At 50.0% G+C, this 16919-nt stretch overlaps 2 protein-coding genes across 11 annotated transcripts in view; both read left to right on the forward strand.

The window, feature by feature from the left end:
• RAD54L2 (RAD54-like 2 (S. cerevisiae)) overlaps window positions 1–8210 on the forward strand; it is a 118785-nt gene extending 110575 nt beyond the window's left edge. For 3 of the 4 annotated variants that reach the window (XM_021068851.1, XM_021068853.1, XM_021068854.1), the window contains 2 exons: window positions 120–212; window positions 2310–3478. In XM_021068851.1, coding sequence (XP_020924510.1) covers window positions 120–212; window positions 2310–3304 — 1088 coding nt within the window. In that variant the 3' untranslated portion in view covers window positions 3305–3478. Of the gene's footprint in view, window positions 1–119; window positions 213–2309 lie in introns of all 4 variants that reach the window. The other variant, XM_021068850.1, reaches the window with a different exon arrangement.
• Window positions 10200–16919, forward strand: part of TEX264 (testis expressed 264) — a 31619-nt gene continuing 24899 nt past the window's right edge. Inside the window, exons 1-3 of one of the 7 annotated variants that reach the window (XM_021068862.1) lie at window positions 10202–10429; window positions 11921–11996; window positions 15281–15572. In XM_021068862.1, the coding sequence (XP_020924521.1) occupies window positions 15315–15572 (258 nt within the window). In that variant the 5' untranslated portion in view covers window positions 10202–10429; window positions 11921–11996; window positions 15281–15314. Of the gene's footprint in view, window positions 10430–10820; window positions 11820–11920; window positions 11997–15280; window positions 15573–16919 lie in introns of those variants that run through there. The other 6 variants (XM_021068864.1, XM_021068857.1, XM_021068859.1 and 3 more) reach the window with 6 other exon arrangements.

The following is a 16919-nucleotide window of genomic DNA, read 5'->3' on the forward strand; positions in this document are numbered from 1 at the left end:
AAGATGTGAGATTTAATTTTATAGCTGTTTCTGAGCCCACAGGGCCTAGACCTGGTGTTTCCCAGAGTTAGGTGTATTGCATGTCTGCTCCTAAGAGCCTTCCTCATGTTTCCTCTTAGGAACATATATCCGCACGAGTGATGGAAGAATCTTTGCTGTCCGGGCAACTGGCAAACCAAAAGCCCCTGAGGATGGTCGGATGGCTGCCTCAGGTATAGTGGCTTCTACTTTTACTTTTTTTTTTTTTCTTTTTAGGGCTGCACACTTGCGGCATATGGGAGTTCCCAGGCTAGGGGTGGAATGGGAGCTACAGCTGCCATCCTACACCACAGCCACAGTAATGCCAGATCCAAGCCTTGTCTGTGACCTGCACCAGGACAGGAACTCCACTTTTTTTTTTTTTTTTTTTTTTTAATTTGGTTTGGCTTGTAATTATTTGTTGAGTAGATAATGTGTACGTGGTTCACAATCAAAGGGTACCAAAGAGGGTAAAGTGAAAACTTAAATTTTTCCTCCCTCATACTTCCAGCTATCCATTGTTCCTTCCTGGAGGTGCTACTCTTGGGGTTTTTTTTGTTGTTGTTTTTAATAGATATCCTATACATATATATGGTACAAGATCATGTATGTGCATGTGTGTGCCTGTATATTTTATATATATATTTTTAAAATTGTGTGTGTGTGTATATATTTGTACTTTTAAAACAAATGCTAATTTTAATATATTGTTTGCTCTTTTCTTTATTCACTAGTATATCTCAGTGCTTGTTGCTTATCCTTTCTTTAAATATTCCAGAGAAGGTTTGTATGAGATGCCGTTGGATATGTTTAACACAGTGCATTACTGAGTCTCTTATCTCTGGACGTTTAGATTGTTTTACTCTACCATTATAGGACTGGTTCACAGTCATACATGTGTATCTATGGGATAAATTCCTAGAAATTGGATTTCCAGGTCAAAGAGAATAGGTGTGGAACATTAACAGTGTTAGGAACTCTTACAAAATTCCCCTCTATGAGAGTTGTTCTCATTTATCTTCCCACCTTGAGGTATGAGAGCTGGACTGCTCTTATTCTCAGCCTTTTTTTTTTTTTTTGTCTTTTTGCCTTTTCTAGGGCCACACCCGTGGCATATGGAGGTTCCTGGGCTAGGAGTCGAATCGGAGCTACAGCTGCTGGCCTACGCCACAGCCACAGCAACGCGGGATCCGAGCCACGTCTGCAACCTACACCACAGCCCACGGCAACACTGGATCCTCAACCCACTGAGCAAGGCCAGGGATCGAACACGCAACCTCATGATTCTTAGTTGGATTCATTAACCACTGAGCCACGACGGGAACTCCTATTCTCAGCTTTTATGATGGAAATTATCAGACATGCACACAAACTGAAAGAACATCACTGTGAGCAGCCACATACCCTGCACCTAGATCCAGTGATGCTCATCATTCTTATGAACTTCTTTTTCTTTCCCTTCCTATTTCCTAAATATTTTAGCACACATTTGCTAAGATTAAGGATTCTCCTCCTCCCAGTCACAACATCATTATCATACTAAAAAAAGTAACAATTCTATAATATTTCCTGCTATCCAGGCCATATTCAGATTTCCCAATTCCTAATCATCTTTCATAGCCATAGATTTTATTTTGTTTTTAACCAGGGATGGACTGCTTTTTAAACTTCATTTTCCTCTTTTTTTCCCATCATGGTCACTGGCTATCTTTGCCCCCAGAAAGAGTTTAACCAAAAGAATGATCTTTTATGGAGTTCCCATTCTGGCTCAGTGGGTTAGGAACCCGACTAGTATCTATGAGGATGCAGGTTTGATCCCTGGCCTTACTCAGTGGGTTAAGGATCTGGTGTTGCTGCAAGCTGTGCCGTGGATCGCTTGCGGCTCAGATCCAGCGTTGCTGTAGCTGTGGCATATGCCGACAGCTGCAGCTCTGATTCGACCTCTAGCCTGGGAACTTCCATATGCCACAGGTGCATGCCTAAATAGAAACAAAACAAAGAAAAAGAATGATCTTTTAGCATTTCATATCCATTTTATAGGATTCACTTTGGTGGAGTTTCATAGGGAACTGAGCTACAGAGAAGTTACGTGTCTTTCCATGGATAGACTTGCTTCCTAGATCAGAGGACTTCTTTCTTTGACTAAAAAAAGTTGATTGGTGATGTTTGCACATCAAACTATTTAAATTTGAGGGGACCATAGAATACGATTTTTCTAAATGAAATCTTTTCTTATACCCTCCTTTTCTCCCTGGCCATTCTGGTTCTCAGTTACCTACATTTTGTTTCAGGTTCCCAGGGGCCTTCTCTCGAGTCCACAAGCAACGGCAGACACAGTGCCTCATCACCCAAAGCCCCCGACCCTGAGGGGCTGGCCAGGCCCGTCTCTCCAGACAGCCCGGAAATCATCAGTGAGCTCCAGCAGTATGCAGATGTGGCTGCTGCCCGGGAATCCCGTCAGAGCTCCCCAAGCTCCAATGCCACCCTGCCTGGCCCCCCGGCTCAACTTGTGGACAGCAGTACTGTTCCTGGGACAGCTCTCGGGACTGAGCCTCGACATGGGGGTCATTGCCTCAATAGTTCCCTCTTGGGGACTGGCCAGCCCTGTGGTGACAGGCACCCAGTGTTGGACTTAAGGGGCCACAAACGAAAGTTGGCCACACCACCTGCTGCCCAGGAGTCAACCCGCCGGCGGTCCAGGAAGGGCCATCTGCCAGCCCCCGTGCAGCCGTATGAACACGGGTATCCAGTTTCTGGCGGGTTTGCCATGCCACCCGTCTCCTTAAACCATAACCTCACCCCACCCTTCACCTCCCAGGCTGGGGAGAACACCCTGTTTATGGGCACTACCCCCTCCTACTACCAGCTGTCCAATTTGCTGGCAGATGCCCGCCTGGTATTTCCAGTGACTACTGACCCTCTGGTGCCAGCAGGCCCCGTCAGTTCCTCTTCCACGGCTACCTCAGTCACTGCCAGCAACCCCTCCTTCATGCTCAACCCCTCTGTACCAGGGATACTACCCAGCTACTCACTCCCATTCTCACAGCCACTCCTGTCCGAGCCGAGGATGTTTGCGCCTTTTCCTTCCCCTGTCTTGTCCAGCAACCTTTCACGGGGCATGTCTGTCTACCCAGGCTACATGTCCCCACATGCAGGCTACCCAGCTGGCGGCCTTCTCCGGTCCCAGGTGCCTCCTTTTGACTCTCATGAGGTTGCTGAGGTGGGGTTTAGCTCCAACGAAGATGAGGATAAGGACGATGATGTGATAGAGGTCACTGGGAAATAGCTGGGGAGCCCCTCTCCACCTCACTCAGGGCCCCCAGCAGGTTGCCCACCAAGATGGAAGGCAGCAATCTGGGCTTTCTGAGAATGGCGCACTTGGCAGGAGGGAAAAGGAGGAGAACAAAGAGGGGTGGTTGACCATAGGTAGCAGGGCTCTGTTGCTGTTTAATGAAAGAGGAAAAAAAAAAAAATCCAACAGAGCAGCAATAGTGGGAAATCAGGGACCTAAAACAGGAATGGAGGGGCAGGGCAGCCTGCCTCTCTTCCTGCCTGCCTTGCTAATACTGTCTGCTTGCTTGCTTGCCCATCTGAGTGTAGAAGCTCACATCCCATTTCTGTCTGTGGGAACATTCTCTCCCAAGAGAACTGCCTTACTGGGTGACTTAGCTTGGCCTGGAGAGGGGAAGGGAGGGAGGGGTGGGTAAGAGAAGAAGGGTGGGCAGACTGAGATTCCATGTGATGTGGAATCTTTTTAGGGGGTGGGAAAGAAGCAGACCAGGTATGTGTGTTTGTGCGTGTATGTGTTTATGTATGTATGTATGTGTATGTAACAGATCAGGGGTGAAGGTGGGTGGGAAGGGAGGGAGGGAGGGACTAAGGGGGAAACTAAGAAATGAATTTATCTTTTGTAAAATGGAAATCAGAGTGTGGTGGTTCATGGCAACTATTAGCATAAACACCAGGGTGAGCCCAGGAGAAGAGCCATGGAAACCACAAGTTTCCTTCCAGTTGGGTGAAGAAAAGGCCCAGCTAACCCAAGTCCCTGGTTTTCAGAGCCACATTTGTTTTAGAATTGGGGGAAATTATGAGAGAAAATGGGCATTACCAAGCTCTGTCTCTTTCCCCAGTGGCTGTCTCTAAGCAGATCTCCCTTTCCAGGGCATGAGATTATCTGTGTGCAGAAGCTGGGAGAAGCACTGTGGTGTGTGAATGAGAGGTCATGGAGTTGTGGCCAGAAAAGACATTCTTCACAAGGATGGAACTGAGTTCAAGCTGCCTGTTCTGGTGGCTTTTCTTTCCTTTCCTTCCCCATTAGAGAGCTCCATGTTAATTTATTTCTTATGGGCAATTATTTATTATTTGGACTCTTCATGTGTTTTAGTTCTTTTTGGGGGGTGGGTGGGAGGGGAGGTTAGGGTAAGGAGGGTAAGAGATGGGAAGAGAAATGTTAAGATATCTCACACCCCATAGCTGCTGGTGAATAAATCCTGGGTAGATGATGAATTGACCAAGGAATGAGAGTTAGTCTTGACAAAGGTTTACACTAAACAACTATGTTTTCAGGAAATGGCCTCTCAGGATGATCAGGAAATCCTGTGACTGGATAGTTAGTAGGGGTGAGACTCATTCCACAGTTATCAGAACTTAGGATCATGGATTTGCAATGGGGAGGTAAGCGACCCCAAATTTGGAGCTGTGTCCTCCTGGGGTAAACTTGGAGGCAGTCTCTGTATGCTGAATAGTGAAGCTATGTATAGGTGGCGCTGGGTTGAGGAAACAGACTTTTGATTTCCTGCTGGGAAATGTCTTGGCCTCCTCAGCCTGTCAGATAATCAATGTGGGTCTGGTGTCTCCTCCCTCCATCCTTCTTTTTGAAGGAATGTGGAGGAGGCATTCCTCTGTAGGCCTTAAATCATCTAAAAAGAATATATCAATCATTCTGGGTCTCCCCTTTCTTGTTGCCAGTGCTGGGCACAGAGGGGCATCTAGTCTTTAAGCATAAACAATGGCTGTCTTCCTATTGGTTCCCCCACTACTGAGACCTTGCTGGGCAGTTCTTTATGATGAACAAACCCTGTCTGACTTTAGAGCTTTACCACCTACCCATGGGTCCCTCTTCACTGGGCAGCTGTTACACCTGCCTCTTTTCAGCCCTTGGAGACAGGTTAGCCAGCTCACCCCTTGTAGTAGCTGCTTCTTCAACTCTTCTGACCAGCCATTTCCATGGTTGGAGGGCCTTAGAGCAATCTGGGGTATTATCCCCAAAGAAGAGACAAGGATATGGCTGGTGTGTGTGTGTGTGTGTGTGTGTGTCTATGTGTCTGTGTGTGCGTGTGTGTGCGTGCTGTTCACTTACACCAAAAGTGGAACTTAAGGAGCTTGCTTTCTGTTTTCATAAGCACCCTGTCAAACACTTAACTCTCCTACTCATAGAAGCCTTAGATCTACAATTTAGCTATGCAAATTATTTTAATAATTTAAAAAAGCAGTTCCAACCAGTGCTTTCTCTTTCAGATGCATCCCAAGAATGAATGGTAAATGGATTAAGTTGGAGTGGGCTTTCAGGTTGAGGCTGGTGCAATAGGAGTAAGCTAGCCTGGATCTCCAATTTGCAGAGCCCACTCACAACCTGGGCTACCACTGATGCTTCTAAGGCCCCAGAGCACTGGGATCCCAGAGAGAGAGAGAAAGAGAAAGAGAGAGAGAGAGAGAGAGAGAGAGAGAGAGAGAGTGTGTGTGTGTGTGTGTGTGTTTAGGGAAGGAGAGGTATTTCTGTGTTCACCTCTAGGAATTCACAGTAGCAGGCTCTGAGAATCCAAAAACTATCCCAGCAAGGAACTGAAACCAGTCACTGGAGGGGTGGCCTTCTGAAGGTATCAGGAAATGAATGGGTGTTCTGAGAGGCAATTTGTGCTTGTTCTCTACCCACTGGTTCCTTGGGCTGGTCTTGCTTCAATTCAGGAGAGGCCATAGTTTTGTGAGTCTGATCTGGCTAGACAATGTGTACAGCTTATATTGTGTAAGGGGGTAAGGGTTGGATCATGGAAAATTAGATTCTACTGGTTCCATGGTTTGTTTGGGGGTTGTTTGTTTTAATGAGCCTGGAAACATTTCTCTGACCTTTCTGCTCTCTGTTTTTGTGTGCTGGTAGGTAAGCGTGCATGCACACCAAACATGAGCATATATGTGAGGAAAGCAGAAAATGTCTGAGAACCTAAGAACCATGTTCTATAGTTTTTTTCATCAGAAACACTTGGTGGTGCCTTCCACCAAACACACAGGCCTGAGTAAGGAAAGGATGGTGATATGAAAGAGGGCAAAAGATTAGGCCTAGGTATTTTCCTTCACTGTTGTCTTACACAGAATGTTTTCAAGAGCTGGATTAGCCTAAATCCTCAGCCTAGAAAGTATTTAATGATTCAGGATTATCATTTGTAGTAATGTTTGATTTCCTTTTCTCAGTATCTTTTTAGATAAAAATTCAACAGAGATAAATTAGCCATTTATGTGAGAAGTGACCATGTTGGATTCAGAGCTGTTTCTTCAGATTAAATATCTGCAAAATTCTCCGCCCCCCCCCCCTTGAGTTCTGCTTCTTAAGATAGAATCTTAAGCATCTTCTGACTTAAGGATAACTCTGGTCTTTGGAACTCTCTTCCCTAGGAACTAGTGCATGGAATCTCTATATACTTGTGATTCACAATATGAAAATTTCCCGCTCCAGGGAATGAAGCAAATAGTTGGGGTAACAGTTTGCTGATAGGTTGAAACAGTCAACCAAACTTCAGCAGTCTGGGTGGGACTGTCACTCCCAAAGCTGTTAGCAGAGCAAGGCTCTCTGCTTCAGTCTGTTCCTGCCTGGCATTGCTCTGGAACTAAGTCCTCAACCCATGGGGAAGTTCTTCTGGGGCTTTACATTCCTCGTCCCCATTTTTCCTGGCCATGACCCTCTCAAGCTTCCCGGTTCCCTGTGATTCCACAGAAGACCAGCTTCTCCTTTCTGAGCCATTGCCTCCTCTGCACCCAACTCAGTAGCTCTTCACCCACCAAAATTCCTGAGAGAAGAGCTCCTTCCCCCAGTGGACCCCCAGGAGACTTACTGGCCCTCTGCTGACTGTTCCCAAGAAATCCACACCTTGAGGTCTGTCTGAGAATACTGTGCTCTCCACTCACCTTCAGACTCCCCTCCTACTGACTCTTTGCCCTATGTGTTCTGCCGTAACCCTTAATGTCTGTTCTGTGCCACTGGCTTGGTCCTAGGCCTTTAATGAATACCTGACTTACGATGAACTTCCTGAGCAGGCAGTATCCAACTTCTTTGCTCTTCAGGGACCTGAGTCTACTCCTTTTCTCTCGAGGGTCTATTTGATACAGTAATCTAGTGCACTGGGAAGAGGTGGCTAGGCAGGCTGCAGAGTCTAGTGCCTGGGGCTGGGGGAGATTTAGGTACTCTCTGTTACCACTACTGGGAAAATATTCAGAAGAGAGGGGACCTCATACTGTGACCTGACCCAGGACCGTCCTCCCCTGGAAGAGAGCTCAGCCCAGGTTTTGTGTGGGTGTGTGGGTGTGTGGGTGTGTGTGTGTGTGTGTGTGTGCGTGCGGCAGTGTATGTGTGTGGCAGTGTATGTGTGCACAGGTATTCTTATGTGCACGTGGTGTAAACTGACTTATCTGGTTGTGTTACTCAGGGTGGGCTGGGGACTCATGGGAAGAATCCCCTCAGCCTGCCCAAGACTGTTTTTTTTCCTGTACCCTCTCCAGAGGGGTCAGGGGAAGGGGGTCCAGGTGGGTAGAGGGGGTTGCAATGGATAACCACTAAGGCCACACTGTTGCCAGGAGGAGTGGGGGGAGATGAGGTGGCCCCAGGGACCTGGCACCTGGCTTTGGTTTTCCGTCTTCTTTCCTCAGGACGCCCCCTGAGGCTTGGGACCTGCGCCTGGCTTTGAGGAGCATCTGTAGCTGGGTGCTCCAGCTGCTGGTGTGATCATGGGCTTCCCTCCTCTCTCAGCAGGGCAGGTGCTCCTGCCCCAGAGACTGGGCAACTGGCTGTTTCTATGACGTATTTATTTTTACTTGTGTTTCATGTCACTTTTTTAAAAAAGCAAACAGAACAATTGTAAGTCAGTATAACTGCCTATCAGTTTTCTTTATTTCTCTTTTTGTAAAATAAAATTTAAACTGAAGAAGGCAGTGTTGTTTGATCAAGGAACTGTCTGAGCAGCTGTTTGGCTGGGTGGTGGTAAAAGGAATATAATTTAGAGCATAGTGGATGCTGGATGGTACCTGTGGGGGTAGGGGGTGGGAATAAAAGGCAGATTGCTGGCAGGCTTTTTATGCAGTGGGGTTCACTTTTTTGCCTTTGCCTGCCTGAAGAGGACTACATTTCCTGGCTTTAGAGGGAACAGTGAGGCTGACTCAGAGTAGCCTGAAGCTAGCTCATCCCTCAGTTGTGGCAGGTTCTGCAGGGGCAGCCCTAACTAGGCTGTGAGTACCCAGGGATTGGGCACAGCATCAGTGCCTTCAGAGGGTGGGAGACGGCTGGTGGCAGGGTTTGCAGAGTATCTTACACTACCTGTACTTTCTCCATTTGTCACCTGAGTTAGAAGATCTAACCAGTGCCTCAGAGAGAACTAATGAGGGCTTTGGAACATGAAGAGGTAGAGGAAGGAAGGGATGGTCTATGCTTTAGTTACCCAAGTTTGGTCCTTTTAAGGGGAGGAGCCTGGGGAAAACATTCTCTGGAAATGTACTAAGGGAGAACTAAAGAGCTTCTGTGGGAGTTCTTTTGTCAGGGGAAGTCAGGAGGAGGCAGAGACCAAGTCTAGGCTCATGAGAGGAGAATATGTGCTATTTGGATATAGGACTGAAGAGTGCATGATGCAGATGGCTAGGTGGTCAGCTCTGCTCAGACTTGATACAAGGGGGAGAGCAAAGTGCCTGGGCTATTGCCTGGTGGCTAGCAGAGGCCATGCAGGGGTCCTCCCAAGCGGGCGGGAGGTGGCAGTGCTTGTTGGCAGCTGCCTGAAATAAAGCCTGGGAGGCCACTGGCCTACAGCCCCAGTCACAGGCCAGCTATTTTAACACTACAGAGGTGCTAAAGCTCCTAAGGCACATTTAGAACTCGGATGTGAGGCTATGGAGTTCCCTAACCAAGCTAAAGGAAGTAAGCAGAGAACCAGATGAGGAAAGGGTATGGGAGTTCCTGTCGTGACTCAGCAGTTAACGAACCTGACTAGTATCCATGAGGACATGAGTTCAATCCCTGGCCTCCCTCAGTGGGTTAAGGATCCGGCGTTGCTGTGGCTGTGGTGTAGGCTGGCAGCTGTAGTTTTGATTTGACCCCTAGCCTGGGAACCTCCACATGCCATGGGTGCGGCCCTAAAAAAAGAAGGAAAAAAAAATTTGGAAAGAGTAGCTCCAGACAACAGTTTCCTGGATGAAGCTGATCATCTTCAGCTTCTGAGAAGCAGAGGCTGTCTGTCTCTGAAAGCACTGGCCCGTCCTTGTCTCAGGGAATGACACAAGTGCATAGTTCACTTGCCTGAAGCACCTAAAGGATTTGGTCATGTTCCTGATATTCATCAGCAAAACAGCTGCCAAACCTCCAGCCCAGCTCTGAGTGCCTCTGAGGGGTCAGCTACCCATTCTTCTGGTTGGTCTAGAACCCTATGGATGAAGTTCAATTTTCCCTGCCTATGGAGAGAATAATGTGAAGCAGAAGGAAAGGCAACCAGCTACAACTGCCGCTTTGTGGCCAGTCTGTCCTTGGCTAGTACAGTAGGGGGATCCATAAAAAGAAGATTCACCTCCCAAACATCAATCCTCCGTGTGAGGAGCACCAAGGTAGCTTTTGGCCCATACCATCTTGTGGCGAAACTTATGAGCATAGTTGCCCCCTCCCCCACTCTTTCTACTGCAAGATCGGCCTCTCAGGAGGGCGAGATTTTATGTTTGGGGCCCTAAGAGAGTGCTTTGTTGTTTGTTGATCCTCAGTAATACAAGCTGAAGATTGAACCTGTCTTCAAGGAACAAACAATTGACTTGGGGGTTACCTAGAATGTGTTAAACTGGAACAGCAGACTAGCCTCGCCCAGCCGCGTCTAGGGCACTGAGGGAGGAGCGTGGAAGGCGGGCGTCCCCCAGTTGGTTCCAGGAAGGCGGGGCCTTGGTTTTGTTCACTTGGCGTCCTCAGACCTTAGCAAGGAGCCGTGCTTCATAAACGCTGGATGGGTGAATGATCACCCCCCCAACTCCCTCTTCCCCGCCTCCTCCTCACCCCCCTAAAAATCCCAGAGCACAGGGATGGACCGCTGGAGGCAGGAAGCTGATATTTGCGTTGTCTGGAGATTCCCTAAGCCTCAGATGTGAGACGGGAGCAAGTGGACCTGCCTTGCTCGGTTCCCAGGTCTGTTGCGAAGCCTCAGTGAGAGAAAATGGCAGTAATTAGGGTGGTACGAATGCCAGACTTCTACTGCCATGCTGCGCTTCCCAAACTAATTCAAACGGTCCTCTGAGGTGCCATTTTTTGGGACCAGACTGGCTCTCTACCACGGGCCTCTAGGCCGACTTACCCCCTTCACTGCTAGGGTCGGACAGTCGTGGTGCTCTCCACAACCCAGAAGCTAAGGGGCTGTTGACTTCATCCTCTGCAACCCAGTAGTTTGTGGGAAGCAGGAAGGTACCTGGTGGGCTCGGCTCCTAACGGCCACAGGCCAAGGCGCGTGTTTGTCGCCACGGATACGGGTGCGGCAGGCCTCCGCCCTTTGGGTCCCGCACGCACGCGCCCACGGCCACGTTCTGCCTCGAGAGGGGGCGGAGCGAGCGTGCGCGGCGGGCGCGCAGGCTCCGCGACGCAGCCCCGAGCCGCGTGCGCGAATCGGCTTCCGAGGCTGGGGGCCGCTGAGGTGAGGGCCGGGCGGGGGAGGTATCCCCGCCCGGGCGGCCCCACGCGCGCCCAGGGCCTGGCACCTCCGCCTGGGCGCGAGCTCAGGGCCTTCCGTGTCCCCACCGTGATCCTTGCGGCCCAGCATTTCTTTGCATCTCGTCTCTCCCACAGCTGGCCCTGGTCGGGTCCAAGGGCCCAAACGCGACCTTGGATCAGCCTACTATCCCCGGCTGCTCTCCATCTTAGCTTCGGGTGCAGGGCAGGCCCAGAGGCTGGGGAGCTGGGGGCGGGCGAGGGGGTAGGGGGCTCGATGACGAAGGCCAGAACCGCGCTTTAACTCCGCCCCCTTCTCCCTAGGCTGCGGCTCACCGCGGCGTTGTAAACTTTAGCTTCCTATAAGTTGCGGAGGTGCCTGGGGCCTCCAGAAGTTGTGGCTGAAAAGAAGAGGGCTGGGTAAATAGGTGAGGCGAGGGTGAGCGGGGTCTGGAAGCCCAGAGTAAAGAGTGGACGCGACGACCCTTCCACCCCGCGAGGCCTCTCGGACCCCAAGTATTCCTGCTCCCGGCAGACACCGAAGTTTTGCCTGCGGCGGGCCCTTTAAGGACCGGGCCGACAGCCACGGCGTTCGTGAGCGACCTCAGGAAGCCAACGCTGGCAGCCCTCCCAGACGCTTACCTAGTGCCTCCTGACCCTAGCAGAAACTGAGGCCCGAGAAGGGTCAAGGCCTGCCTAGGGGCAGCGGAAGGGGCTGTATCAGGCCAGGATCGGTGGCTGGAGCCTTCCAGGAAGAGGGCTCTCCAAGAATAGGGGCATGAGCAGGGCTCTAGTGAAGAGCTGACATTTGTGAGGCGGAGTTTGGCTTTTGATTTCCCAGAGGGATCCGAGGACTTAATGGAGGTTCAACCTTGTGGTGAGGAGAGAGTTCTTGTAGAGGCTCCTGTGAGTCTTCCCTGAGAAGATACCAGTCAGGGCAGGGTTTTGGCTCAGTGGTTATTTTCTTTCTGCCCCCAGCCCTGGAGCACTCGAAGCATTTGGTCCCTGCTGCGCTGGATGCCATGAGTTGCTAAAATTGAGCCTGGCTTTAGAGGTGAGCTTCCCCAGCCTTTCTGCCCTTTCTCTTGAGTATGGGGAAATTTCCATTGCCCCGGCTCCCCCTAACTGAAGCTCTTCGGGCCCCCAAGTACATTTCTCTTCTTTTCTGAGCGGTTTAGGTGAAAGGAAGAAAAAGGTGGGAAATAAGCTTTTTTGAGGAAACAAGGAGTGTGCATCTGAGAGGGTAGGGGTTAGGTCAGAGTGAGAGCTGCTCACTCACTCCCAAGACAAGTGGAAGACTTAGATGCTGAGAGCTTCCATCTGAGAGCCTTGGATTCAGAGATGTCCAGCATGGATGAAATGCTTGGGCTTCTCTGGAAGCCCTCTTACCAGGGAGGAGAGAGAAAGCGGACATGGGGGCCTGGAATCAGAGTACCTGGATCCCTATTGCCCGCATTTTATCATTTTATCCAGGTGGTTCTCTTTAGTACCTTTGTGACCTTGGGCAAATCTCTAATCACTTGTCTTCTGATCCATTCCTATTTGGGATTTTTTTGTTTGTCTTTTTAGGGCTGCACTCAGGGCGTATGGAAGTTCCCAGGCACGGGTCAAATTGGAGCTGTAGCTGCTGGCCTACACCACAGCCACGGCAGCGCTGGATCCGAGCTGCATCTGCAACCTACGCCACAGCTCATGGCAATGCAAGATCCTTAACTCATTGAGCAAGGCCAGGGATTGAACCCTCTTCCTCATGGATACTAGTTGGGTTCATTACCCCGAGCCACAACGGGAACTCCAATACCTACTTGGTTCTGAGGCTTAATGAAGTAGCTGTGTTTTAAGATTTAGACAGGGCTTGGCATATAGTAAGTACTCAGTGAAAGATTTATTATCAAAGGAAACAGGAGTAAAACTAACTAAGATGAGTAGACAGAGGATGTGTCCAACAAAAGCACAACTGTGGGACAGGAAAACAGAAGAGTGAGAAAACCAGTGTGAGGCACCTTAACATCATGATGCCAGAGATTTAGAATTTGCCTTTTTGTGAGACAAACACTTGTGGGCACATTGGCTTCAAAGACAATTTTTCAGCAAAAAAATGTTGATACTCAGAACCCACAGGGAACAAATTATTCCATAGGCTAAATGTAGACTTTCAGCTCCTAAACCTTTTAAATTTTAAATACTTGGGGTAGGAATGTTTCTCCAGTGGGTCAAATGCTTCCATTCCTCTTTAAATAGTCTTCTCTGTGGTGTGACTTGGGCAACTCATGTTAAGCCCTCTGTATAAGAGGGTGAGGCTTCTGCCCCCAAGTTTCATGGAGGGCTGAGGGGTCTACCTTGAGTAGCTCACACACCAACCTATGTGTTGTGTCTCTAAACCTGCTCTTGGATAGCTTCTCTGCTTCTATTTCCCCCCCCGCCACACACACACACTCTGAAGCGTCTCTATTGCTTAACAAAAGGAATGGGGAAAGGCCAGTGAGGAGGAAGGAGAGTTGGCAGATAAATGACATACACAAGGAAAAAAGACACCCCACTCCCCCCCACCCCAGATTGCCTTTCTGTGAACTACCTAGTACAAGAGGTCAGATGGAAAGATTCAAACCGGCAAAACTAAATTCCAAACACCCAGAAATGGGAGTTCCCGTCGTGGCTTAGTGGAAACGAATCTGACTAGCATCCATGAGGACACAGGTTTGATCCCTGACCTCGCTCAGTGGGTCAAGGATCCGGCGGTGCAGTGAGTTGTGGTGTAGGTCACATGCAGCTTGGATCCCTCATTGCTGTGGCTGTGGCATAGGCTGGAAGCTACAGCTCCGATTAGACCCCTAGCCTGGGAACCTCCATGTGCCACAGATGTGGCCCTAGAAAAAACAAAAAACAAAAACAAAAAACACCCAGAGATATTGGGGAGGAGGGATCAGGCAGCAAGTGAACCCCATATGTGGCCCCCCCGCCCCATGGGATGAAATGCTCTCATTCCTTCCTGTTGTGTCTCCACTTCTAGCAGTCTTTTCCTCCTCCTCAATGCTGTTTTTGGGGTTTTTTCTTTTTTCTTTTTCCGGACCATACTTGGGGCACATGGAGGTTCCCAGGCTAGGGGTTGAATTGGAGCTGTGGCTGACAGCCTATTCCACAGCCACAGCCACAGCAATGCGGGATCCGAGCGGCATCTGTGGCCTACACCACAGATCATGGCAACACCAGATCCTTAACCCACTGAGCGAGGCCAGGGATCGGACCCGCATCCTTATGGATACCAGTCAGATTTGTTTCCACTGAGCCACAATGGGAACTCCCCTCCATGTAGTTTCTAATCTATGTGCTTGAAAAGTGGGATAAAGCTTGTTAGCACTGATAGCTCACTGCAAGTCTGGGAAGTGTAGTGCTGGACTTGTTCTGCCTAATTAGGATATTTTGTTCTGGTCTCTCCTTGTATTCTGAATGGGTGAGCTTATTGGATAGCAATATACCAAGGGCCAGATATGGTTAACAAAGGAGAGTTTCCTATGAGTGTTTCTTCCTGTGGCGTGTTTCCCCCCTAAAGTCTTGTTCCTCATAGTTTCCCTGTTTTTAAATAAGTGTTCTGGAGTTCCTGTCATGGCACAGTGGAAACTAATCTGACTAGGAACCATGAGATTATGCGTTCGATCCCTGGCCTCACTCAGTGGGTTAAGGATCCGGCGTTGCCATGATCTGTGGTATAGTTCGCAGATGTGGCTCGTATCTGGTGTTGTGTATCCGGCTGTGGCGTAGGCCAGCAGCTACAGCTCCGATCAGACCCCCACCCTGGGAACCTCCATATGCCACGGGTGCGGCCCTAAAAAGACAAAAATAAATAAATAAATAAGTGTTAAGTGTTTGGACCCTGTACTTGCCTGTCCTCACTCTCAGTGGCCCGTGAGGGTTGGGGGTGCTGGGCAGGCAGTGTGGCTCACTTGCGGTAAGGGAGAGGCAATGTGGAGAAAATGCAGGCTGGCTGACATTTTGGCCCATCAGGAGAGGCTGGTCAGGGCTAGGAGTATGTCCTTGGCTGACTCACTCCTGTGCCTCTCTATGACTCAGTTTCCCCAGGTGCGACTAAAGTTGCCAGCCGATGGAGCTACTCTGAGAGCCTCAACAATTGTGATTAAGAAATAAAGAGGCTTGTGACTTCAATCATCTTTTGTAGCTCCCTTCTAGGTCAGTCTATGTGTAAACAACCCTGGCTCCTCCCTCACCTGGGTCAGAGCACCCAAGGCAGGGCCAAGGTTGGGCCAGAACTGGCTGGCGAGCAGGTGGGCACGTTGGTCAGAGCAGGCTACCAGCCTTTCCTCTCTTCTCTCTCCTTTGCAGCTGCCTTGTGGTACGGCGTGTGGGGCACAGAGCCATGTCGGACCTCCTTCTCCTGGGCCTGATTGGGGCCCTGACTCTGCTGCTGCTGCTGACACTGCTGGCCTTTGCTGGGTACTCAGGGCTGCTGGCTGGGGTGGCAGTGAGTGCTGGCTCACCTCCCATCCGCAACGTCACCATGGCCTACAAGTTCCACATGGGCCCCTACAGTGAGACTGGGCGGCTTTTCACGGAGAGCTGCAGTGTCTCCCCCAAGCTCCGCTCCATTGCTGTCTACTATGACAACCCCCACATGGTAAGGAGCCTCCTGTACCCTGGTTGGGGTTCTGCCCCATGGGCAGATGTGGGCCAGGGCTTGTTGCGCAAGGGGTGTTTTGGTTTCTGGGGAAGAGATGGGAAAATCTTTGAGCTGGCTATGCAGACCACCTCCACTCTGAGCTTAAAGCTCCTTACAGATTTAGTCTGGACTTCTGATCCAGGCATCCATAGGCTTGCTGGCTTTCTATTTGCCCAGGTCTGGTGCCCTTGGCTGATGGCTATCTGTGGATTTTTGAGTGTGGGGGGCCACACCACTCTGAGTCCCTTGCCTCTGCTGGGGCTTTAGTTTGTTGCTTTCTCTTCTTGCTGTCCCTCCCTCTTCCAGCCTCGTTTGAGGCCAGCACTCTAAGACCAGGCCATTCAGATGCTGCCCTCTCTTTGGGGTCATATTTCTGTGCCTTTTCTCTTTTACTTCTCTTGCTGAAAGAAGGTGGAATCCCATCTCACCGTCCATTTTGGTGGCCCCCAGCCCAGTGATGTGGCATTTCTTTGGACATCAAGTGCCTGGTTGGGAGAGGGCCTGGAGGGCAAGTGGAGCCAGGTGAGCTGTCCAGAATGTCCAAGATGCTGGGGTCAGAGACTAACCCGGCATCACTGGCACTCTGTGGGCGTATGACTGTACTTATAGCCTATGGTGAGTCAAGACTCACCAATGTGGCCATGCTGCCCACAGCTGCATGGGTTGGCAGCCCTGCCAAGGGTTCTTCAGCCTCAGTTCTGAGCCATGGCAAACCAGGCATTGGAAATCCCCATCTCTGCTTTCCTTGCCTGGAGAGCTCAAATGGGCAAGGCCTGTAGCTTGCACACTGTCTGCTGCCCAGGCCTCGCTGGAGTACTCAGTTGGAACAAAGATGTGCTAACTCCCTCTCTTGTGCCAGGTTCTGTTTGGCGCCTGCACTCTGGAGATGAACAGACCTGGCCCTGCCCTCAGGAAGCTTACTGTGTTTGGCAAGTCAGTCCTATACAAATGAGTCGCCAACAAGGCACTATGCTCAGTGCACGCAGAGCTTTGAGCTGTGGGTTTTGGGAGTGTGCCTCAAGTCTAATGGGGAGGCTCAGAGAGGAAATCTTCTGTCATGAGTAGAATTTTGCTCTGCTGGGAAGGGCCTCCTGGCTTAGGGAACCGCAATGGCACGGCCCTGCAGACATGGGATTGCAGGGGAAGTGTGGCCAGTGGAGAAAGGTTTAGAAGGGTTTGCTGGGTCAGCTGGTGGGAGCTATAGCAGGTTGGGAGAAAAGGTACTGCATCATTTGCCATCCATAATTTAGGAAGCTAACTGGATGGCACCTGGAGGAGGGAAAGAGATGAGGCAGGGGGTCTTTG

Source organism: Sus scrofa, chromosome 13 (assembly GCF_000003025.6).
Source record: "Sus scrofa isolate TJ Tabasco breed Duroc chromosome 13, Sscrofa11.1, whole genome shotgun sequence".
Taxonomy (NCBI): Eukaryota; Metazoa; Chordata; class Mammalia; order Artiodactyla; family Suidae; genus Sus; species Sus scrofa.